This window comes from Rhipicephalus microplus, unplaced genomic scaffold (assembly GCF_043290135.1).
Source record: "Rhipicephalus microplus isolate Deutch F79 unplaced genomic scaffold, USDA_Rmic scaffold_16, whole genome shotgun sequence".
NCBI classification, from domain to species: Eukaryota; Metazoa; Arthropoda; class Arachnida; order Ixodida; family Ixodidae; genus Rhipicephalus; species Rhipicephalus microplus.
This window is the reverse complement of record NW_027464589.1, coordinates 3,398,333-3,423,073: the sequence shown is the minus strand read 5'-3', so window position 1 is coordinate 3,423,073 and position 24,741 is coordinate 3,398,333. Positions and strand designations below refer to the sequence as shown.

The 24,741-nt window shown below is 48.0% G+C and overlaps 1 protein-coding gene across 1 annotated transcript in view; it reads right to left on the bottom strand.

The window, feature by feature from the left end:
• The window catches only part of LOC119166645 (dorsal-ventral patterning protein tolloid), a 469,222-nt gene that overhangs the window by 220,653 nt on the left and 223,828 nt on the right, over positions 1-24,741 (bottom strand). The window contains exon 2 of the mRNA XM_037417961.2: positions 15,683-15,878. Within this exon, the coding sequence (XP_037273858.1) occupies positions 15,683-15,878 (196 nt within the window). The remainder of the gene's footprint in view (positions 1-15,682; positions 15,879-24,741) is intronic.

Genomic DNA, 24,741 nt, shown 5'->3' with positions numbered 1-24,741 from the left:
CGCATCTTCATGTTTGGCCAACGTACTCTTCTAGACTGAACAGCGGGATCACATGCACCACATTTTCAGCGCATTCAACGAAGTTATAAGTTTGTGATTTTATATCCGAAGCAGCTCATTGACTAGCCTGTGTACCGCAGTCCCTCCGAGCGTCCATATGAACGCACCGCCACGTGCTCCCCACACCACATGTGTTTCATCATCATCATCATCATCTTAATCAGCCTGACTACGTCCACTGCAGGACAAATGCATCTCCATGGTTCCACCAGTAAACTCAGTCCTGTGCTTGGCTGCTGCCAATTTATACCCGCAAACTTCTTAATCTCAACTGCCCACCTAACTTTCTGTCTCCCCTTAACCAGCTTGCCTTCTCTGGGAATCCAGTTAGTTCCCCTAATGACTAGCGGTTATCCTGTCTACGCGCTACATGCCCGGCCCATGTCCATTTCTTCTTCTTGATTTCAGCTATGATATCCTTAACCCCCGTTTGGTCGCTATTCCACTCTGCTCTCTTCTTGTCTCTTAAGGTTACACCTACCAATTTTCTTTCCGTTGCTCGCTGCGTTGTCGTCAATTTAAGCTGAACCCTCTTTGTATTTCTCCAGGTTTCTGCTCCATAGCTAAGCACCGGCAAGATGCAGCTGTTATATAGCTTCCTCTTGAGGGATAGTGGCAATCTACCTGTCACTATTTGAGAGTGCTTGCCAAATGTGCTCCACCCCATTCTTATTCTTCTTGTTACTTGTGTCTTTTTGTTACTTGTGGTTCGGCTCCGCGGTCATTACCTGACCTAGTAGACATAATTATTTACAACTTGAAGTGGCCTATGACCTATCTCGAAGCGCTGCTCTCTTCCGAGGTTGCTGTACATTACTCTCGTTTTCTGCAGATTAATTTTAAGACCCACCTTTCTGCTCTCCTTGTCTAACTTCGTAACCATAAGTTGCAATTCGTCCCCTGAGTGACTCAGCAATGCAATGTCATCGGCGAAGCGCAGGTACTCTACATTAACTCTTATCCCTAAATGTTCCCATTCTAGGCCTCTGAAGACCTCCTGTAAGCACGCCGTAAATAGCATTGAGGAGATCATATCCCCCTGTCGTACACTTTTCTTGATTGGTATTTTGCTGATTTCTTTATGAACCAATATGGTAGCACATGTATTTGAGCGGTTCCAAATTCGCAAGTTCCGTAATTTGCCACGCAGCCCCGCGGCCGCCAGCGTAACTTTCTCAGAGTATCGGAGTAGCGGCTGGGCAGCGGCACTCATAGCAGGTGCTTGTACGTCTTTGCAGGCGTTGGGTCTTCACTGGAACGCTTATGTTGTAGTTACCGGGTTCACAAAGATCGTTGCGCACTCTCCGTTTGCGAAAAGGATGCGCTTTTCAGACACAGCGAAGGAACGACGTAGACGCCTATTTACGTGCGTTTGTACCTGTGAGTAGGTTTTGTGCGTCATTTGTGAGTGAGAAACGCGCGGCACGCTTTGATCTGCTTGCCATTTAGCGCGTGACCTTCCGATTTGTTGCTATCACGTTCATTGCTTCACCTTTGTGGCAGAGTGGTGACTTTTTTCGAAAATGCGTCAAAAATATCAGCCTGGCAAAAACTTAGCGAAATCTAACATCACTAAATATCCGCTCAAAACTGAGGATGTGAAAGGAAATACAGAATGTCGTAACACTATTTAGGGTTTTGCGTGAGAAACCACGTAATGATCGGGAGGCACGCCTTTAGAGGAGGGCAACGTGTATGAACATCGCATGCCACAATAAGTGATGTGTTTGGCAATCAGGACCTCTTCACCTTCAACGAGGCGTCGTATCCGTGTTTCTAAAGCGTCTAGGTGAGCATAATATGCGACCGCAGAAAGGGAGGGTCATCGAGAAGAAGAGAAACACGGCAGCGCAGGTCACACATGTGCCTAGCTACTCTCATACTGTCTGTGGCCGCCATATTGAAACACCCAGTGCGCCCCCTATACAACAGAACGCAGCAAGCTCAGTGATCGTTGTCATATAAAAAGCGCGTGGCGCCGTATGTTGCAAGCGTGGCAAAGCAACACCCTCAACTGCCACTTGAGCAGACGCTCTGCAAATCAAACGTGAAACTTCACAACCAGAGTGCGGCTCTAAGCATGTATTGCGCTGTTCCTGTGCTGGAAGTTTATGCTGATTTCGGGATTGAATGATTGATATGTGGGGTTTAACGTCTCAAAATTACCATATGATTACGAGAGACGCCGTAGTGGAGGGCGCTGAAAATTTCGACCATCCGGGGTTCTTGAACGTGCAAGCAAATCTGAGCACACGGGCCAACAACAATTCCGCCTCCATCAGGAATGCAGCCGCCACAGCCGGGATTCGATCACACGACCTGCGAGTCAGCAGCCGAGTACTTCAGCCACTAGAGCACCACGGCGGGGCATGCCGATTTCGTGTGAAAGGCTGAGGAGACCATCCTTGACAGTCCGGACCTTCTGCAGCACGTGCATTGCAGACTCTGAAAGCAACTTCATTGGGTACGTATTATCCGACTGAAAAAAACGTGAACAGCGGAAAGCATAAACTGCGGCGTGCCTTGGCTGTAACAAGGCATAAGTTGTGCTGTAAGCTGACGTAAACGTAGCGCCTGCATCTGGCTTACACTCGTGCACCGCATGTTTATTAGGTGCCGGCCCTTCCACGCACTCGAAACACACACGTTGCGCAAAAGTGCCAGCTAGAACAAGATTTCAAAATGCTACGGTGACGCCGACCGAAAGCACATGTAGATTCTCTTAGTGACAGTCAAGGCATGTCACAGTTAAACCGAGTCGAAAGCTGTGCTTTCCGCACCGTTAACATCTCTTTGCGTGACGATAGTAGGACCTCACTATTGTATTAAGCATGCGCGGTGCGTGCATTAATGCATGAATTGTAATATGTACATCCTATTATTGACATGCGGCATGCGAAAGATTACGGCAGTATTTTTGTGCCGCATACTGCAGGCATACCGCACGCAAATCACTGTTGTAAAGTGGAACAGGTGGAGGCGGACTTGAATAAACGCAATAAGTATACTCACTCGTACAATTCAGTGGCTCGTAGTGTTTCCTGTCGATTGCGATTATAGGCTAATGTGGCGGAGCTCGACGTTTTTCATTGTGAACGGGAATCTGTGCAGTCGCAAAAAACCGCCCCGTACAATTCCCACCATGCGCTTTGAACTTCGCAGTGCACACCAATCTCTTCCTCTTGCACTGGTTGTTGTCGCATAAGATGACAGGGCATCGGTACCCAGATGACATTTTATAGGCGGACGCAGCGTGAACAGGCGCTTTTGTGCATTTTAAACTCCAAGATCTACTGCATGCCAAGCTATCGAGGCGCGCCTTGGCAGTTGTAAACAAATTATGGCACTTCTGGGAGCGAGGCTATACTGCCAAAGGCGCCTTGGTGCGAGATAGGTGTACTCTAGTCTATAGGTGAGGAAAATGCAAATAGGTTAAGTGCCAACCACTCGCACGCGTATGCTCGCGTCTACGCGTCAAAAGCGTCAAATGCGCCTCTCGGCATCGGCGTCGGAGGGGCATACGCGAGGAGGCACGAGGGATCAAGCCGGGCTTGATATCTTTGCCACGCGTACGCTACGTCACCACGCGTACAGCGGCGCCAACCAACCAGGGGCTGCGCGCCAACCAACCAGAGGCCGCGATGCCTCGGAATGGTATGCCTAATGGCCGCCGCTTCGAAAGCACAGCCGAGTGCTAGAAGCAAGCACGGAAACTACTCCAAACGTTCCTGAATGACCGCTTCGTAATCTAGAACAACGACACAACGAACGACTGCGAGTGCTACCAGCGTGACGCGGTTTCGTGCCGAGTTCGAGCGACGCCGACAAATCCAGCGAATGCTGGCCGGTTATGCTAGCGCCAGTCCCGAGTGGGATCGTCGGCCGAGCGAAAGGAGCATGTCGGTTTTCTTGTGCTTTGATCTGTGACTTTCTGTGATAAAAACTAGTGTAAACAGACTTCGGAGGTTCAAAGGTTTGAGCGTGAGCCCTAGCCTTCCGCGGAGGCAATTCAGAGCAGTGTCATCTGCATCCAGCGCAGCCCTCTACCATCTAGTTCGTATGAACCAGCACATGCGAGGAACATCGGCTGAAAAAAACTCTGCGGTAGTTTCCGTCGCAACATAGACACCATGTAAAACGCCGGAAACACCGCGTAGTTCATACGCAGGAGTTTTCATCGGCACTGTGTTTGTTTTCAACATCGGTATTCATCATCACTGAAAGCGAACCTCGCGCTAGCCAACACATTTCGGTGATGTGAAAACGTACGTACTTATAGAAGTGTATTCGCGGATTGTACGACGCTGAAACATTCGTTGGCTTCAGTAAGAATCGTTTTCGTGTGTTGCCAAGCTAATAACAAGCGCGCGCAGGTTGGTAGCAGTGTGAGCTGACTTCGTGTCGGGTACCACCAACGCTAAAACATTCAGCTGTCAGCGGTCTCATTTCCATTCACGCACAAGACAGAAACTCAAGCGTGCGTTGCTGTGGTGATCGAAAAAGAAAGTTGCATGATTAAGTGCTACTGGTATTGCCTGCTACTTCACTTCTCGCTTCTTCTGCTTCTCTGCCACGCTCAGTAGCACATACGTTGTTTGGAGGCATTCTAACACACACATTCTTAATTTATAGTTCATTCTGATACTCATAGCTATAGGCATACAATGGTCCTTCTCCGTCGTTTTACAGTTTACTATAAAATAACGCGAGTTTTGTTTACAGCTGGACAGATAACTGAAAACCTTGTGCGAAGCACCAGACTTGAAATCAGCTGCACGATGACACGATAGTTAGAAGAGAAGATCACCACATGTATGCACACAATGAATGAAGGTGCACTAGTATGGTACTGCACTTTGTATAGAAGAAATGCAAAAAGTACCTCATGTGACTTATGAGAGCTTTCAGAACTGTGCATGTATTATATGTGTTCCTCCAGACAGTAATGAGCTAAAGATATTATTCGATAGTTTCGAACATTGAATCTTTGTATGTGCTTCCAAAGAGTGCTTCATTTCTGTTCAGTTTTTTAATATATGCAATAACTTGAAATATATATATATATATATATATATATATATATATATATATATATATATATATATATATATATATATATATATATATATATATATATATGCATGCAGTTAAGCATATTCAGTTTAGCTCTGTTAGAAAACTTGCCAAAACTTCTGTACGGTGCTCTGGTGCAATTCTATGACTGGTATCTGTCCCATCAAAAATTTTAGGCATGCTTTATTGCATTATAGAGTATTTTGACTATTGATGACATGTGAAAGCCGCAGTGCTTGGCTGTAATCTCAAAATCAATGTCTGTTTGATCAAGGAAGGTCAGTTGCAATTTTTAGATGTTAAAGGATGTTTACACTACCAGCAAAGTGCTAAAGCCTTCACAGCACTGATCCGCAATCACCATCCAGCTTAGAAGTCATTTGTAGTGCTCTCTAACACGTTCAAATAAAGTTATCAAACACTGGATTGATCTACTTGGTTTGATTCCTGATACCAGTGTGTCGGACTTTTGGAGGCACTTGTATTATAATAATTTTCTCTTTCTCTCATTTCTTACTGGGGTGCACTGAAGGGTAGTGATATTTCTTTAAGTTGGCACACTTATTGTGATATTACTGTTTAAATACTTCTATTTTGTATATATGTGCGCCACTTTGGGTGTAGCCTCACATAGGGATGCCGTATTTGAAAATTAGTAAATATACCATCCGAAAGTGTTCTACGCTGTGCTCGGTTCTAATCTGATCACTAATATCTAATGCATCATGAAGTGTCGGGTGTGTTTTTTTGCTTTGCAGAACATTTTGGCTGCCTTCCATGAAAGGTTCAGTTCCAGTATTATGACCGATATCTGTGACTTCATTAAGAGGTAGGTGCGGTTTGTCGCTTTAGAGAATACTTTAACTACAGAGAACGTCCAGACGTCTTCCATACAGTGTTCAGTTGTAGTCCTATGACCAATAACTGTCTTATCATGAAAGTTTCAGGTACAGTTAGTTGCATTATAGCATATTTTGACTACAAAAAATGGCCAAAGGCAATCAACGTAGTGCTTGGTTCCATTTTTATGACCAGTATCTGTTGTATCGTTAAGATCCAGATGCGGTTTCTTGCATTAGAGGATATTTACAATACGCTTATAATTGAAAAGCACTCCGCACTGGGCACAATTACAGCCTCATGACCTAAATCCGTCACATCATGAAAAATGGGGTGTGGGTTGTTGCATTGGAGAACATTTCGACTGCAGACAACGTTCAAAAGCCTTCTATACAGGGTTCAGTTCCAATATCATGATCGATATCTGCGACTTTATGAACAGTTGGGTGTCGTTTGTCGTTTTATAAAATACTTTGAATAAAGGCAACGTCCAGAAGTATTCCTTACAGGGTTCAGTTCCAATATTATGACTGATATTTGTGACTTCATGAACAGTTCGGTGTCGTTTGTCTTTTTGGAGAATACTTTGACTAAAGACAGTGTCCAGAAGTAATCCATGCGGGGTTCAGTTCCAATATTGTGACCGATATCTATGACTTCCTGAGCAGTTGGGTGTCATTCGTCATTTTAGAGAATACTTTGACTAACGACAACGTCCACAAGTCTTTCATACAGGGTTCAGTTCTAATATTATGACCAATATCTGTGACTTCATGGACAGTTGGGTGTGGTTTGTCGCTTTACATAATACTTTGAGTAAAAACAACGTCCAGAAGTATTCCATACAGTGTTCAGTTCCAATATTATGACCTATATCTGTGAATTCATAAACAGTTGGGTGTCGTTTGTCGTTTTAGGTAATACTTTGACTAAACACAACGTCCAGAAGTATTTCATTAAGGGTTCAGTTCCAATATTATGACCAATATCTGTGACTTCATGAACAGTTGGGTGTGGTTTGTCACTTTAGAGAATACCTTGAGTAAAGACAACGTCCAGAAGTATTCTATACAGGGTTCAGTTCCAATATTATGACCGATATCAGTGACTTCATGAATAGTTGAGCATGATTTGTCGCTTTAGAGAATCTTCGAGTAAAGACAATGTCCAGAAGTATTCCATACAGAGGTTCACTTCCAATATTATGAACGATATCTGTGACTTCATGAACAGTTGGGTGTCGTTTGTCGTTTTAGAGAATATTTTGACTAAAGACAGCGTCCAGAAGATTTCCATACAGGGTTCAGTTCCAATATCATGACCAATATATGTGGCTTCATGAACAGTTGGGTGTTGTTGGTCGCTTTAGAGAATACTTTTACTAAAGACAACTTCCAGAAGTCTTCCATACAGAATTCGATTATAATATTGTGACTGATATCTGTCACATCATGAAGTGTCAGGCACAATTAGTTGCATTAGAGCACATTTCAACTATAGAAAATGCCCGAAGGCATTCTACGCAGTATTTGGTTCCTATCTTATGATCAATATCTGTTTTATCAATAAGGACCAGGTGTGCTTTCTTGCATTAGAGAATATTTCGAACGCAGACATCAGCCGAAAGCCTGCTACTGTGGCCTCAATTGTAGTCTTATGACTGACTTAAATTGGTCAGATCATGAAATTTTAGGCGTGAATATTAGGTTGAGTGCTATAAAATATGATGTGTAAATATACCGAAGGTACCTGCATATTCAAGGTATTGATACACAACAGTCGGCACAGCCTGGCTGCAAGAAAGAGAAAGACGACGTTGGTGGCTGGTTGTTGATGAACTGTCGCCATCTTGTTCGCCGAGCACGGTGCATCGTATTTAATTTATTAAATAAGTTACCTTAACATCATTGGTGGAGGTGGATGACTCCCGTACCTCGATGGAGACGCGCTGCGGTCGCAACACCGGAGACTCCTCGCCTACTTCAACTGCCAGTGCCTCAACCCCACCGGTCTCTCGATCCGAGTCGACAACCTACGGCACCCTGCTACCCCTGCGGGATCCTGGAACTTTCTCCGCTGACGGTACCATCGACGTTGACTAATGGCTACACCGGTACGAGCGAGTCAGTGCTACCCACCGCTGGGATTCCACGCTCATGCTCACCAATGTTGTGTTCTACCTCGACGGCACGCCGCGGACATGGTTCGAAACCAACGAAGCCGAAATCACTAGCTGGAATCTTTTCAAATCGAAGATCCGTGATCTTTTCGGCGATTCATCTGGTCGTCAGCTCGCTGCCAAGAAGACTCTCGCCACTCGCGCCCAGACGTCTACTGAATCGTACGTCTCATACATTCTTGACGTCTTGGCGCTTTGTAGCAAGGTCGACCAGCGCATGTCAGAAGAAGAAAAAGTTAATCACGTTCTCAAAGGTATTGCTGACGATGCCTTCAACCTGCTGGTTTTTAAACATGTCACGAGCATCGACACGATCCTGACAGAATGCCGCCGTCTAGAACAGGCTAAAGCCCGCCGCGTCACCCACGGCATCACGCGCCTGCCGAACACAGCTGCTACTTCCTCTTGTGATGACGTCGTCCGCCCAGTTCCCCGATGTGACAACCTGACCCGCATCATTCGTCGCGAGGTCGAGGCAGCCCAACCAGTAGCTACTCCAATTCCAACACTTGATCCTTCACAGACCACAATCTCGCTGATACAAGCTGTCGTTCGTCAAGAATTATCGAACGTCAGCCTACACCCCATTCAACCAGTCTACTCCGCCGAGCCGTTTTATCATCGTCCCTCCGCTCCTCGAGTTGGTTCCAACTACTCTCGATAGCGCAATTTGTCCGAATGGCGTACACTGGGCGACAAGCCCATATGCCTAAACGGCCGACGTGTCGGTCATATTGCTCGCCACTGCCGCAATCACTGGGCTTCACCAGCACACTATGGGCCTCCTACCCAGGCCACTTCTGTACACCAGTCGTCATCGACATTTGGTTTTGATTCCCCTATGCCAATGACATCCTCTGATTCTGCCGCACCTCTGACGAGACCTCGCTACGCCCGCTCACCATCCCCTGCTCGCCGTAAATCTCGTTCGCCCCCACAACGCCGTCCTGCCTCTCCGTCCTATTTGCAGCACCCCCGACCGGAAAACTAGACAGTGCAGCTTCTGGAGGTGAAGATGCATTGACGACGACCTCTGCAAGAAATCCTCGTGTAACATTACCGACCACCCGGAATCGGTTGAACGTTACTTTAGACAATGTACCTGTCCGCGTGTTGATCAATACCGGCGCGCATGTGTCCATAAGGAGTGCTGCTCTTCGTCGCCGCCTAAAGAAAGTTATCACACCCGCCTTGAACCGAGCCGTTCGAGTCGCCGACGGGGGAACTGCCGCAGTTATTGGCATGTGATCTCCCGTGTGACTATCGCCGATAGAAGCACTGCTGTTCTCTTCACCGTTATAGAAAATTGCCCTCATGAAGTAATTCTAGGTATGGATTTTCTAACCACTCACTCGGCCCTTATAGATTGTTCAGCCGGCTGTCTTGACCTTGAAATGCCTCTACTTTCTGATCTGACCAACCCACTCCAAAGTCGCCTTTGCTGAATTGATTTTGCACGCCTTCCGCCTAACTGTGTCACACATATCGACCTCTTCTCTGCACCACCTGTACGTGACGGCGATTACATGGTGGCCACAATTCATGCCGTGATGCTTACGCATGGCGTCGCTGTTCCGCACACCATTTTGACAATCGTTGAAAACCGCACATGCCTTCCTATTGTCAATTTTGCCCTCACTGCCCAAATTCTTCCACAAAATATCTCCCTGGCCGAAATTACTGCTCTACAAGACCATACGGTTGAACCATTCAGAGTGGATTATTGCTGCATCTCAGACCATGAACAAACTCTATCACGTGCATCGGGCGTTGACGTTGACCACATAGTACCATCAGATCTCGCTCCTGATCAAGCGGAAGCCCTTCGTCTTGTCCTGGAGTCCTATAGTGACATTTTCGACTTCGCCAGCACGGCTTTAAGCCGAACGAGTGTTGTTACTCATCACATCAATACTGGTGACGCGAGTCCCATTCACCGACGCCCATACCGTCTTTCCGCGTCCGAGCGCACAGTCATACAACAGGAAGTCGAAAATGTGCTTACAAAAGACATAATCAAGCCCTCTTGTAGCCCCTGGGCTTCTCCTATCGTCCTGATCAAAAGAAGGATGGAACATGGCGTTTTTGTGTAGATTATAGGCATCTCAACAAAATTACAAAGAAAGACGTTTACCCGTTGCCTAGAATTGACGATGCCTCAGACTGCCTTTACGGTGCTACATATTTTTCTACTGTCGACCTTCGATCTCGCTATTGGCAGATCGCCGTGGACGAGATGGACCGTGAGAAGACCGCATTCGTCACTCCTGACGGGCTTTATCACTTCAAAGTTATGCCCTTTGGTCTGTGTAATGCGCCGGCCACATTCGAAAGAATGATGGACTCATTGCTCCAAGGGTTTAAATGGTCAACCTGCTTATGTTATTTAGACGACGTTATCGTTTTCTCGCCCACATTCGACTCCCATTTCAAGCGTTTATCGGCGATTTTTGAAGTTTTGCGTCGAGCCGGACTTCAACTGAACTCGTCGAAATGCCACTTTGCTCGTCGTCAAATAACCATACTTGGCCACATCGTCGATGCCGCTGGAGTCCACTTGGATCCCTAGAAAATTTGCACCATCACGGACTTTCCTGTTCCGAAGTCAACAAAGGACGTTCGCAGATTTGTGGGCTTGGGCTCCTACTTTCGACGGTTTGTTAAGGACTTCGCCATCATTGAACGCCCACTCACAAACCTCCTCAAGAAGGACACCCCGTTTTTTGGGGGGGCGCTGATCAAGCCTCATCTTTTTCCCAGCTCACGACGCTCCTTAAAACACCGCCGATTTTAGCTCATTTCGATCCATCAGCTCCAACCGAGGTTCGAACTGACGCTAGTGGGCATGGCATCGGGGCTATGCTATTGCAACACCAACGCGGACATGACCGTGCTATAGCATATGCAAGCCAACTGCTATCTACAGCCGAGCGCAACTATTCAATCATGGAGCGTGAGCGTCTCACTCTTGTGTGGGCAGTCGCCAAGTTCCGCCCATACTTATACGGGCGTCCATTCCGGGTAGTCACCGACCACCACGCGCTCTGCTGGCTGGCCTCACTCAAGGATCCCACAGGATGCCTCGCTCGTGTCCCTGCGATTACAAGAATACACGTTCACCGTATCGTACAAAACAGGGCGGTCACATCAAGATGCGGATTGTTTATCACGCTACCCTGTGGAAGAGGCTGCCCATACTGACACCTTTCCAGACCTTCTGTCTGTGATGCAGCTACTCAACCTTGGCCACGAACAACGCCGGGATGCTTCCCTGCGAACCATCATTGACAAGCTTGAGTCAATGCCTCGCGACGCATCTCTAAAAATGTTCCCAGTAAAAGACGGCATCCTGTATCGCCGTAACCTCGATCCATATGGCCATGACTTGCTCCCCGTCATACAAGCACATCTTCGTGCGACTGTTCTCAACTAACTTCATGACGCTCCTTTGGAGGGCCACTTGAGCGTCTCTCGCACATACGACCGTGTACGTCGTCGTTTCTTTTGACCTGGTCTTGCCCGTTCTGTTCGACGCTACGTCACCGCTTGTGAGCCCTGCCAGCGCCACAAAAAGCCATCTTCCCTACCAGCTGGATTCCTTCATCCGATCGACATTCCCATTAAAACTTTTTTTCGAGTTGGCCTCGACCTGCTTGCCACATTCCCGATCTCCTGCTCAGGCAACAAATGGATCACTGTCGCCACTGACTATGCGACACGCTACGCTATCACACGAGCACTTTCGACGAGTTGCGCAACCGATGTGGCGGACTTTCTGGTATATGATATTATTTTAGCACACGGAGCTCCACGCCAACTTCTCACTGACCGGGGCTGGACCTTCCTATGAGCTGTCGTTGATGAAATCTTGCGCTCCTGCTCTGCCAAGCACAAGTTTGCCACTTTGTACCATCCGCAAACGAACGGTCTTACGGAGCGCCTCAACCGTACCATAACCGACATGCTTTCTAAATACGTAGCGGCCGACCACCATGACTGGGACGTTCATTTGCCATTTGTGACGTTCGCATATAATTCGTCACGTCACGACACTGCCGGCTATTCACCATTCTATCTTCTATACGGCCGAGAACCCGCCCTACCATTTGACACCCTGCTGCCCTCGCTCACTGAGTATGCCGGCGAAGCCATCGCGCGAGCCGACCACGCACGCCAACGCGCCCGCAGCCGCCTGCAGGCCTCACAGGAGCACCAAAGACAGCTCTACGATTCCCATCATCAAAACGCGCACTTTTCACCGGGTCCCTTGTCCTCCTCTGGTCCCCCACTTGGCATGTAGGTCTTTCTGAAAAACTGCTGTCACGCTACACTGGGCCATACTGCGTCGTTCGCCAGTTGACTGACGTTACATACGAGATCGTTCCAGCCGATTCAACGTCATCATCGTCACCTTCGAGTGACATCGTCCACATAGCTTGACTCAAACCTTATCACCCCCCTTCTACGGCATCCGAGTTGCTCAAGCACCGAGACGGTGCTTCTACCGCCGGGGGGTTATGATACACAACAGCCGGCACAGCCTGGCTGCAAGAAAGAGAAAGACGACGTTGGTGGCTGGTTGTTGATGAACTGTCGCAATCTTGTTCGCCGAGCACGGCACATCGTATTCAATTTATTAATTAAGTTACCGTAACATTATTGTTAATAAATTTGGTAGTGCAGGTATAGAAACCCGGTGGTTTGCAAACATGATCAGGAGTGCAGCCACCGCCTCATCCACCGAAGAGACGAGGGGGAAGCTCAATGTCAACTCTATATATTAACATAATAGGGAGGGGGCGCTACATTAGCCCCTACATGGACATATTAGGAAAAGGGGGGGGGCACTGCGACAAACGTTGCCCCCCCTCCTTAAGGAGAACCCTGCACACGCTTATGGTAGACGTATAGTATACTGGACGCGAATGTTCATTCGCGGGAGCGGCGCACGCACCGATGTTGATTTCTGGTGCATACCGCTGTAGTTACTTTGGGCTCTGGAATGTCAATTCTAAAATAGTCTAAACTGTGGTGAATGACGCACTATCAAGTTTAAACGTGTTCCGGTATCCTCTAAAACATAAAAACCCGCTCCAGTGAAGAACGCGCCGTTCTGTGCTGAACTTGGACAGTTCTAAGCCAAAAGATCAAGCAACACTGTGCATCAGCATTGGACGCGTGGGCGTTAACGCGGTTGACGCGTGCCAGTGTTTGCGCGCCCTTTTCCTCCACAGGCGTGACTAGACGCTTTTGACACGTAGGCGCGTGTATACACGTGCCAGTGGTTGGCACTTTACGCTGCAGCTGCGCCTTGACGTCAAGCTCCTCTCGAAGTTTGCGGTGACGTAACTCTCTTCCTCACCTACCGCGTGCTCACTGCAGCGCCCGCAATGGCCTCCTCGTCCGTTCGCCTGCAACACTTGCCGCTACCGCTGCTCGTTCCATCACAGGTGATACGCACGTGGTGAGACGAAATATAGCTTGCTTGCATCCTAATATGGTAACGGCCATAGAGCATCAAGCCATAGGTGGCTAGACAGACAGATATATATATATATATATATGACGTATGAAGTGATGGTTGGTAGAAGTAGAGAACGAAGAAGTGCAGAATAGAATAAACATGGGGTATGAGCCACGCCACGTCTCCCAGTCATCATAGCGTCACACGAGTCGACAGGATGAAGACCTCCCAGCCACTTCATCAGTGTCTCATCATCGACGCAGTTCTACACAAGACGCCCTGACCATACATCGACTACGGAATCATTTCCTAGCCGCACACAGAGACCAGCACCATGACAGAACCATCGACCGACCTTCCCATCCCCAAGTACACCGGAGCAGCAGACGATGGACCTGTACAGGACTGGTTTGACCTGTTCGAGTTCCACTCTACCGCTGCGTCTTGGTCGGAACGGGAAATGGTTACGAACTTCAGCGACTATGTCACCGGTGAGGCATTTAAGTTTTACTTCACCCACATATTCGACAACGACGAGTCTTGGCAAAAGATAAAAGAAGGAATGATCATCTGGTTTCAAGACTATAATGAAGATTCGATTAGCACACGCACTCTCAGTGCATCCAAACTCAGTCATCGCAGTCAAAAGCAGCCTTCACGCACTCGAGTACAGAGCATGAATTTACAATTCCCGTCAGGTGAAGCTAGCCACATGCTCACGGAAAGACCACGTGGTCGTGTTCCCAACCTTCCACCTGGTTCCTCATCCGCGGATATATCACCAATGCTCAACTCACCGCTGCATAAAAGAACTGAATCCGCTATTAATGACCGAGATGCATTTTATACTTCATGCCGCATGCGTACTTTGCAAACTGACTTGGCATTCAGCTCAGCAGTGCCACAAAGACAGAAGCATTCACAATCAGTATCTTGTGAAGGAAAGCCTTCTGCAGAAGCGTCTAGTGTTAATCAATTACAACATCGAAGTGACGTGAATCCAGTATACAACCTCACTGCCAACAATGAAAACAAAAGCAGAGGTGCAACTTCCGATGACACAAGTAATCTTCAGGCAACCACCAACAATGAACGATTTATGAATACAGAAGATTCAAGTGCACGAAACCCCGCACATTGTTTTATGCCGGAAACATCTGCATTGGTTCACGTCGTAGAAGCCTGCGAAGAACTTGCTAAGAATCCTGACACTGCACGATCAATGTCACACCACAAGCAAGTCGACGAAACCAAGAAACTACAACGTCAACGTGTACTTCAACATTGTCAGCGACGAAAGAAAACTCCATCGAAACCACTCTTAAGGTTCGAAGAACATTGCGAAACAACCCATTGTTGTGTATACATTCTCCACCAGAGATTGAAAATGCGCCTTCGATTAAAACATCTGCGACATCGCTATAGAAAAATTTCCAAAAGCCACAAAAGCCACAAAAGCACCCTTTGTACCCAGCAGGAACACAGGCAGCGGCCAATCAACCTCGATCAACGCTCACGCAAGCTGCTTGCACGGCCTGTGTATCACCCACGACGAGGAATTCGATGCCTACAATATTGGAACTGTCGATTCTGCAAGATGTTCGAACCTCGTTCGTTCTTCACAAGAATGCCAGCGGTGATTAGCCTTATCTCTACGTCCAAAGCATTTTTGTGTTATCTAGGACGCAACCACCAGCCTCGCCCACCCGATCTCCTGCGTTAACCGGACTGCTGCACTCTCCCTTGAAGTCTGAAAGTTTACGGAACTTCCCTGGAGCACAGAACCAATTGTGAACTGACATTTGTGACTTTTTAACCTCTCTTTGTTTACATTCTATTGTTCGTAATGCACGCTTTCTTTCGGGGGGAGGGGGAATCGTGTGACGTATGAAGTGATGGTTGGTCGAAGTAGAGAACGAAGAAGTGCAGAATGGAATAAACATAGGGTATGAGCCACGCCACGTCTCCCAGTCATCATATATATATATATATATATATATATATATATATATATATATATATATATATATATATATATATTTACATGCCTTCTCACTTTCACCTACCTTTGCCGATCTTCCGATGGCTCACCGATTCGCAGTCTAATGAAGCGGACAAACACTACCCAGTCATCGCGAGCAGGCCTTACTCGTATGCGATAAGTACAGTGTAGTGGTCGACCTTGGTTGCGGTCGGTCACTGGGGGACTCTCCACACCCTGGTATATATCCACGGTACGGTTACACCAGTCGTCCTCGTCCACTGCGTGAAACCAGGGTGCAAAAGTTCAGCATCAACTCATCCTAGTTGTTCATTCATACACTTTCGTTTAGTAGCTGTCAAAACAGACCACAGCAAAATGAAAACGGACAGTTGTTAAATTACAACAGTTGGCCATGGCCCAGAAAGTTGTTGACCGGTGTGGCGAAGGGAGAAGAGACAGCGCCACCATGAACGCTGTAGTATTTGAAACGATACTTTCTGTCGGTCACACGAAGACGCCTATTGAGTGTGTTACACTCTCAAAATTGTGATATCGTTTTGTTACAACGTAGGCAAGGAAGGTGGTTTTGCGGTATTGCCGAAAAACGCTCTTTAAGGAAAAGACCATGTGCACGCCTACTAGATGCGAAGCGTCCTATGATCGAGCTCTATCTGGCGCGTGGCGTGACCACCTCTACGGCATATGCACACCCCTCCTCCTCTGCCCTCTTTTACGCTCCCGTCCTGTTTTCCTCGCAACGCCTACGGAAGCAGCGTCTGATCGCTCCCCGCCTCCATCTCCTTTAGGCATCCGTCTTGGTGGCCTTTACACCCCGATGCGCATGCGCGTGCTCTTCCTTTCTCTCTCCTACGTTCCCCCTCTCTCGTCTCGCAACGCTGATAGCCTGCTCACTTTCCCTTCCCTCTGCTCTAGGCATTCCTTCCAGCGGAGTCTGCACCCCCATTGCGCATGCGCGTCTCCTCCTCCTCTCTCAATGTCTTCGCTCCCCTTTCTCACCTCGCAATGCGGAAGCAGGCAGCATCTGCTACTGAGTTTTTTTAAGGAAAAAAAACGACTGCTTGCGCGACACACCCATTCACTGGCCACGCCTTATATATTGCAGGTATCACAGCCAGATAACTCGTTTCTGCCGGAAGCGCCAGCAAGATGATTGACTGATATGTAGGAATTAACGTCCCAAAATCACCATAGAATATGATAGCTGCCGTAGTGGAGGGCTCCCGAAATTTCGACCACCTGGGGCCTCTTAACATACACCCAAATCTGAGCACACGGAGTCACAACATTTCCGCCTCCATCAGGAATGCAGCCGCCGCCACCGGGATTCAATCCCGCGACCTGAGGGTTAGCGGCCGAGTACATTAGCCACTAGAGCACCGTGGCGGGGCAACGATGAGGCTATTTGTGAGAAACCGGCAATAAATGTTCTATAGTATGTGCAGATGTCAACAAAATGCCTGACTGCTTTCTTATTTCTTGTCACCGGAAATTTACTGACAGGCGCAATCTTATCGGGATAATGTCGAACAGTTTCATGGCTCAGGGCCGTTACACGCACTAGCCACACAGCCGCTCCGCACACCCGCACCGCACAAATAGGCGAGAGCGGCCGTCTCTGTGACGTCAGGCAGAGGGGCTCTCAACTTTTACAAGCCGCAAGCCGGCTCGCATGGCTCACCTCTCATTGGCTACAGCAAAAAACGACCCAGACGGCCGCCCCGTCGACTCGCTTGGCAAGCATGCGCTTGCTAAAGCGGACGCTGCAGCGACAAAGAAAAAAACAAACAGACAGACAGACAATGAACTTTATTTGATCCTGAGGAGCTTTCGCGGGAACCCTTATCGGGGACCCGCGGAAGCGGCTGGCCGCGTCCAAGTCGGGGCTGCGACACCGTGATGTTCCGCCCTTTCGTGGGCCCTCTGGATTCCCTGGATTTGTGCTTGAAGCGATGAGCTCCGGAGTGCTTCTTCCCAGTCGGCTTCGCTGGATAGAGGGCCATTAGGTAACGTGGGGCATTGCCAAAGCATGTGCGCCAAGGAACAATAAATTTCATTACATTCCGGACAACTTGAGTCAACGTCTGTGGAGATACGACTAAGAAGGCCCCGCGAGGGGAACGAGCCTGTCTGGAGCATTCTAAGTATAATTGACTGAGACCTATCTAACTTCGGGTGAGGAAGAGGATAGGCTTTTCTACTTAGCCGATAGTGAGATGTGATTTCATTAAACGTAAGGAGTGGATCGTTATGCTGGATTTCATCCTGACCCCATAAGGCCTGCATGCCACCGCAGCGCGTTAGATCTCGCGCACGGTCATGGGCAAGCTCGTTGAAATTAGGTACGTGCTGATGAACGTCCGCACCCATGTGGGCGGGAAACCAAGAGATTAAGTGAGTGCCAGGGTCTATTCTTTTTTCTAGACTGGAGGCAGCCTCCCGCGCTATGTTACCCGACTCAAAAGCTTTGATGGCCGCTCGTGAGTCTGTTAACATGGTGGTGTGTGAGCGGTAGGTCATGGCCAGGGCTACGGCGACCTGCTCTGCAACTGCGCTCGTAGCTAACCTGACCGAGGCTGAGGAGCGTAATTCCTCGTTGCCGTCAATGACTGCCAGCGCGAATGTGCTAGACTTGCCGTACTGAGCCGCGTCGACAAAGACAGTCAATTCTCGATTCTCGGCGGCCTTCTTTAATATCGCCCGTGCTCGGGCTTTTCGCCTCCCTACATTGTATTGCGGGTGCATATTCCGAGGGAATGGGCTGACCACAAGGGTTTCCCGGACCTCCCGGGATAAGGTAATTTCCCGTTCAGCAAGAATTCTGGGAGCCATGCCAGCCTCGTCCAGGATGCGTCTTCCTGCTCTGGTTGACGAGAGCCTGACCACATGGGCGGTGACCTGCGCTTTGATCGCTTCATCAATCTTGTTGTGCATACCGAGATGTCTTAATTTGTCAGAGCATGTGGTTACTGGTATCCCAGGCGCCTTTTTGATGCTCTTACGCATGACAGTGTCTAGCTTATTTTTTTCCGTTCTTGTCCAGGTAAGCGCCGATGCTACATAATTAATGTGGCTCACTAGGAAGGCATGATGGATCCGAAGTAGGTTGGCTTCACTTAGTCCCTTTCTGCGTCCTGTTACTCTAGCAACAAGTCTCAGCATGCTTTCGGTTTGGCCGTGATGTGCGTCAGGGTTTTTGCGTTACACCCTCTCGCGTCAATCAGTAGTCCTAGGATTATGATTGAATCTACTCGTAGAATGCGCTGTCCATTTCTTGCAAAAAGGGAGATGGGAATTTGGTCGAGGTGTGGAAGTATCGCCTTGCCTGGCCGGCCTGTACAGTAACAGTTATGATTTGTTTGGAGAGAGTTGGAGGCCTGTGCCTTCTAGGTAGGACTCCGTTTTGTCTAGAGCTGATTGCAGCGCGTTTTCTACTTCTGCGAGTGATCCTCCCAGGCACCAGATCGTGATATCGTCAGCGTAAAGCGAGTGGCCTATATTGGACAGGAATCTGAGCCTCTCCGATAAGCCCTTCATGACTATATTGAATTACAAGGGGGAGATGACCGCCCCTTGGGGAGTGCCTCTGGCTTCTAAGGCGAACTCGTCTGACTTGTGTTGAGCGATCCTTCTGGTAGCCGTTCTATTCATCAGGAATGACCCAACAAAGGCCTGAAACTTTGCTCCTAGACCTAGGCTGGCCATGGCCTGCAAGACAAAGCGATGAGATACGGTGTCAAAGGCCTTGGTCAGGTCAAGGGCTAAGATCCCGCCACATCTTTAGTGCTGTTATCAAAAATGTGCTTCTTAAGAAGTAGCATTATATCCTGTGTGGAAAGGCCAGGCCTGAAGCCGATCATGTTGTGTGGGAATAGTTACTTGCGTTGTATGTAGTTCGAGATCCTATTGAAGATCGCATGTTTCGCTACATTGCCTACACAGGAGGTTAGCGATATTGGCCTTAGGTTGTCAAGATTTAAGGGCTTACCCGGTTTCGGAATGAGCACAATCGAGGCCGCTTTCCACTCTGCCGGAAAGCTTCCACTCACCTAAGTCTTGTTGTCCTCTTTCGTTAGCATCTCAATTGATCTTTCATCCAGGTTCCTTAACAGTCGGTTTGAGATGCCGTCTGGTCCTTAGGCTGACCTGCTATTCAAGTTGTGAAGGACGGCCCTAATTTCAGATTCCGTGAAGGGGCCATCGAGCTCTTTTACCGTGTCACATTCTATTTCAGGATACTCTTCTGAGCGTCTTGCGCCTAGCGGGAGATATCTATTCGCTACCTCGTCTAAAAGCGTTTCTTCCGTTCCACCCTCTTGTCTGTGCTTACGAATGAGGTGGCATAGTGCCTGTCTTTGATTGCCTTTGGTCTGCGTGTCATCTATCATGTGTTTAAGAAGATTCCATTTCTGCCCTGTACGCATGCGTCCATCGACTGCTGAACAGATCTCATCCCATTGTAGCCAAGCTAACTCAGTGCAGTACTGTTCAATCTCCCTATTAGGTTCTGCAACCCTCTTTCGTAACCGTCGGTTAAGCCTCTGTGTTTTCCATCGCCTCAAAATGGAGGCTTTGGCTTCCAAGAGAAGTGCGAGGTGCGGATCCATCCTGGGAACATCGAGCTCCGTTTGAATAGTTTTTGTGGTCTTTTCAACGTCTGGTCTGAGTGTATGAATGAGCTCGCTGAAGCTGTCGTATTCGCCCGTGTCCTCGTTTCTGAGCTTTCGGAAAGCATCCCAGTGCGTCACTTTACATTCCCTGGCCTGGGGGGCTCTGACATGAATGGTAACACTAATGAAGAAGTGATCACTGCCCAGGTTTTCTTGCTTGTTATCCCAGGTTGTTTGCTATAAATTTTTGATAAACGCGAGATCGGGGGTTGTGTCTCTAGCCACCGACGTGCCCAGTCTTGTGGGAAACCGGGGATCGGTGATGACTGTTAGCGTTAGGTCATTGACTGCCCGCGCTAGATTTATGACTTTAGCCGTTTGCCTGATGTACCCCATGCGGTATGTGGGGCGTTTAAGTCTCCCGCGATTACTAACGATGACTGTCTAGCGAGTGTAGCGGCCTTCGTAAACAGGGAGTGGAAAGACTGTCCCTCATCGAATGGTGGGCTGCAAACATTTAGAATGAGCACGCTTTGTTTAAGCCACCTGTTAGGAATAACCTCAATGAAAAGCGCCTTCATTCTGCCACGACCTGGCTGAATGTCATGTACAACGTATGCGAGCTTTTTGCTCACTAGCGTAGCTATACCTCTCTTGGACTCCCCCCTTGCCACCACCGATTTGTAATCAGCGAAGGTGGGTGTGTCGCACAGTGTTTCCTGTAGCAAAATTAGCTGGGGCCTTTCTGCCTGAGCCGTAACGTACTGTTGCAGTGAGGTCTTGTGCCTTTGAAAGCTACCGCAATTACAATGCCAAATTATTAGGTTATTTTGAGCGCCCGCCATTTTGCTAGTTTTAGCTTTATTGAACTTGAGGGGTCGCCCCCGCATCATCATTAACTGCAGCTTGTGTACAAATCTTTGGCCTGGTCTTCATAGCCATTTTATTCTCAAGTGCGACTGCTTTATTTTCTATGGCCCCTACTTTACTCTCAAGTGCTCCCATGCGCAGCGCGAGTTGATTAATGCTTAACTGATTTTCTTTGGAAATCCTCAGTAACTCTTCTAGCATCTTGTTCTGCGAGCTTTCCACTTGCATCTCTGAGTCGCTCTCATCCTTTGGAGGTGGAGCCTTACGCTTGGCCTTGTTGACCTCGACTTTGGGTTCCTTCGTGCTTTATGCACGGCGTTATTCACCACGTTCAGTTATGCACGTGTTCAATCTCAGTCTTTTCATCATGCTCCGGCGATGCCGACCGCGTTACCTTTTTGGGCTTGGGCGTCTTCTCCTTGACTCAATCCGCCCATGTGAGTTCCTCCTGGATTCTCCTTCTAGACGCTGAACGCCCTCTGGAACGCGAGCGGCTCTTGCGCCGCTGCGCAGCTGGCGTGACGGAACGGCCTCTCCTGGGTGTGCCGGAGATGCTAGGTGAGACGCTGGAGTCACGAGACTGCATTCCTAGGGCCGTCTGCGTCTTCTCGGAGCGCCGGTGGCATTGTCGCCGTCTCCTTGGGGCGGCGGTGTGGCCACCGCCCTTTCGTCCGCCACGCGTTGAGGTACGTTCGCGGGTAGTAGTCGCCGTTCTCATTCCCTTGCTGTTCTTGCGACTACATGCCGTCATCCAGCCGAGCCTGCTTGCTTCGTCCTGAGAGATTTCGTCTCCCTCTATGATCTCCACCTTGGGCTATGGCGCCCGCGGTCGCAGGGTTAGGCCTGGGGCTACTTGCGCTGCCTCGCTGAGGTTAGGCTTGCCACGTGAGGGTTAGCTGTGCCGTGGCGTGGTCAGAGCTGCACACACTCATAAAGGAGAAAAAGTCACCCACCGTAGAAAGCCCGGTGTTGGTCAAGTCCTCGCAACGCACTGTGTCGTTTAACACATAATGTACTCGGTTTCGACGAAAGAAACCAACCAAAACATTGAAAAAAGCAGGAGCCGAAATCAGCGCGTCCACACTAGTCGGCGCCCCCTGCCAGTCCGAAAAAAAGAACAACTGATTTTATCGTTGTGACCATCGCAAGCGCTGTGAGACTCCCGGGGAGATATTGGTAGCCAGTCAGTGTTCACTGCCCCGTCAGCACGTGCAATCGACAGCGGAAACGAAGAAACGAGCACAGTGTAGAAAGGGTGTTTGCGGATGCGATTGTCGTCGTTTCGTGTGTTTCCTGGGTTGTACCACCTATCTTTTAAGTGTAATCGCAAAGAACTTCAAAAAAATCCGTGATGTAATCATCCACCTTTCTAAAGCAGGATATGCGTTGAGTGCACCGAAGTGAAAGTTTGTAATCATCGCAACAAGCGTCAGCGTCGGGTGTGTTCTGTGTGTGCCGTTCGTCGCAGCAAATAGTATGCATAAATTTTGAACGCTTGCGAGCGCTAGCTTCTGCTACGATACAGATGGGCAAGTATTATTGCCAGTCAATGTTGTCATTCGTAATGCGCAACGCTGTACGAGTGCTGTTGTGTGTAGCGCTGTGGTGGAGTTCTGTGGACCAAGTCACATTGGAGTGATTCTGTCCAGTGTTGTGAAGTGTGTTCATGAAATGGAAACCGTGAAATACTTAGGAGTGTAACGCTCAACTTCCGATTTTCGCAGTTGCGTGCACGTGCCTTGAAGAGGAGCTTGCATACAAGACATTTTTGCGCATGTAGCCCCCCTCCCTTTATTTAGGGTACGCATTATAATCGATTGTCTATAAATGCGTGAAATATGTTATTGTAGACCAAGTTTAAAACAAGTGTAAGTATTGCAATAAATTGTCAGATGTTTGACAGTAGCTGCTAATACATTTCAATAATTTTTTCACGATTGCGGGCAGTCAAGCTACATTACTTGAACATCATGACAAATGATATAATAGGCGACGGTTATCGGCTTGCATCAAGCATTTGAAGAATAGTTCAACAATACTTTCAATGTCCTGCCGAAACGCCCAAGTCTGTCTTGTTAAACATGCCTCTGTCATCATCAAGTGTGTAGCAAAATATTTCAAGCGCATGTCAGATCAAGAAAACTTTAAGCAACAAAACTGCTTATTATCGTTAGCTCAATCTTGAATGTCTGTTCCTTCGCAATAGTGCACAGAAACTGAAAAACGTGCACCCTGTCTCTAAAAAAGGATGCCGTCTCTCAATCAGCTAAAATATTTTATCAATGAATACGATGAATCAATGAATACATGAATACGACGATCGCTCATCATTCTTGCCGGTAGTAGATATTTTGCAATCGGTCCAAAGTAGCCGAAGAAACTTGTCGGCAATCCTGTGCAGTGATCACCTGTCGTTGGCAGTTGATTGATTTGTGGGGCTTAACGTCCCAAAACCACCATATAATTATGAGAGACGCCGTAGTGGAGGGCTCCGGAAATTTAGACCACCTGGGGTTATTTAACGTGTACCCAAATGTGAGTACACGGGCCTACAACATTTCCGCCTCCATCAGAAATGCAGCTGCCACAGCCGGGATTTGATCCCGCGACCTGCGGGTCAGCAGCCGAGTACCTTAGCCACTAGACCACCGTGGCGGGGCTGTCGTTAGCAGTAGTTGAGGCTTTTTAGGTACATGAAATCAGCATATCCTTCCAAGCGGGCTGTAATGAATAAATCCAGCTATATGTGCATGTTTTTGCGGGAAAGGTGTTGCAAAGATTTTTGAAAAAAAAGCTGCAGCTATTCCACTCTGTGAAGGTGGGTGACCAGCCAAGGTGTGTCGCACAAGGATTTTGTTTGCTTACTTTTTATACTTATGCATTTATTAAGAATTTTAAAATTTTAGCATGTGCTTTTTTAAAGCAGTTCGACCTCAGTTTATGTGGCCTAGAAGTGCAAATTGCAGATTATGTATTTATGCATGCATTTATTTATTTGCTAAATACTGTTTTCATTTACCTTTTTTCTGTCTAATTTTTATGCACCAGTAGTGAGTGGTAATGTTCGCCCCATTTCTGTAGTGCATATCCACTAGGAGCTTTCTGTAGGTTAGGTATGTGTTGGCGGAGTCACAGTATAGCCATACTTATTACTCTCATGGTTGCACTGACGTGGGTCAATTTGCCTAGTGCATGAGCTGCCATTTTAACTCAGTCTGGACGCACACTGTCTCTTAATTCAAAATATGCATCTAGAGACAGTTGACGACCATAATTTCCTGTTGAATATGTGAGATCGTGGAGTTGTGTGGACCTATCCAGTAGAACCTCAGTGATACATTCACGCTTAATACAATTTCCCAGCTGATTGATATGTGTGGTTTAACATCCCAAAACCACGATATGATTATGAGAGATGCCGTAGTGGAGGGATCTGAAAATATTTACCACCTGCGGTTTTCTAGCGTGCACGCAAATCTGAGCACACAGGCCTGCAGCAGTTTTACCTCCACCGAAAATTCAGCCGCCGCGGCCCGGATTCGATCCCCTGACCTGCGGGTAAGCAGCCGAGAACCTTAGCCATCTCAGAGAAGGAGAAAGTGGAGAATTGCAAAGAAGCATGTGGCTTGTGTAGGACGCTGCA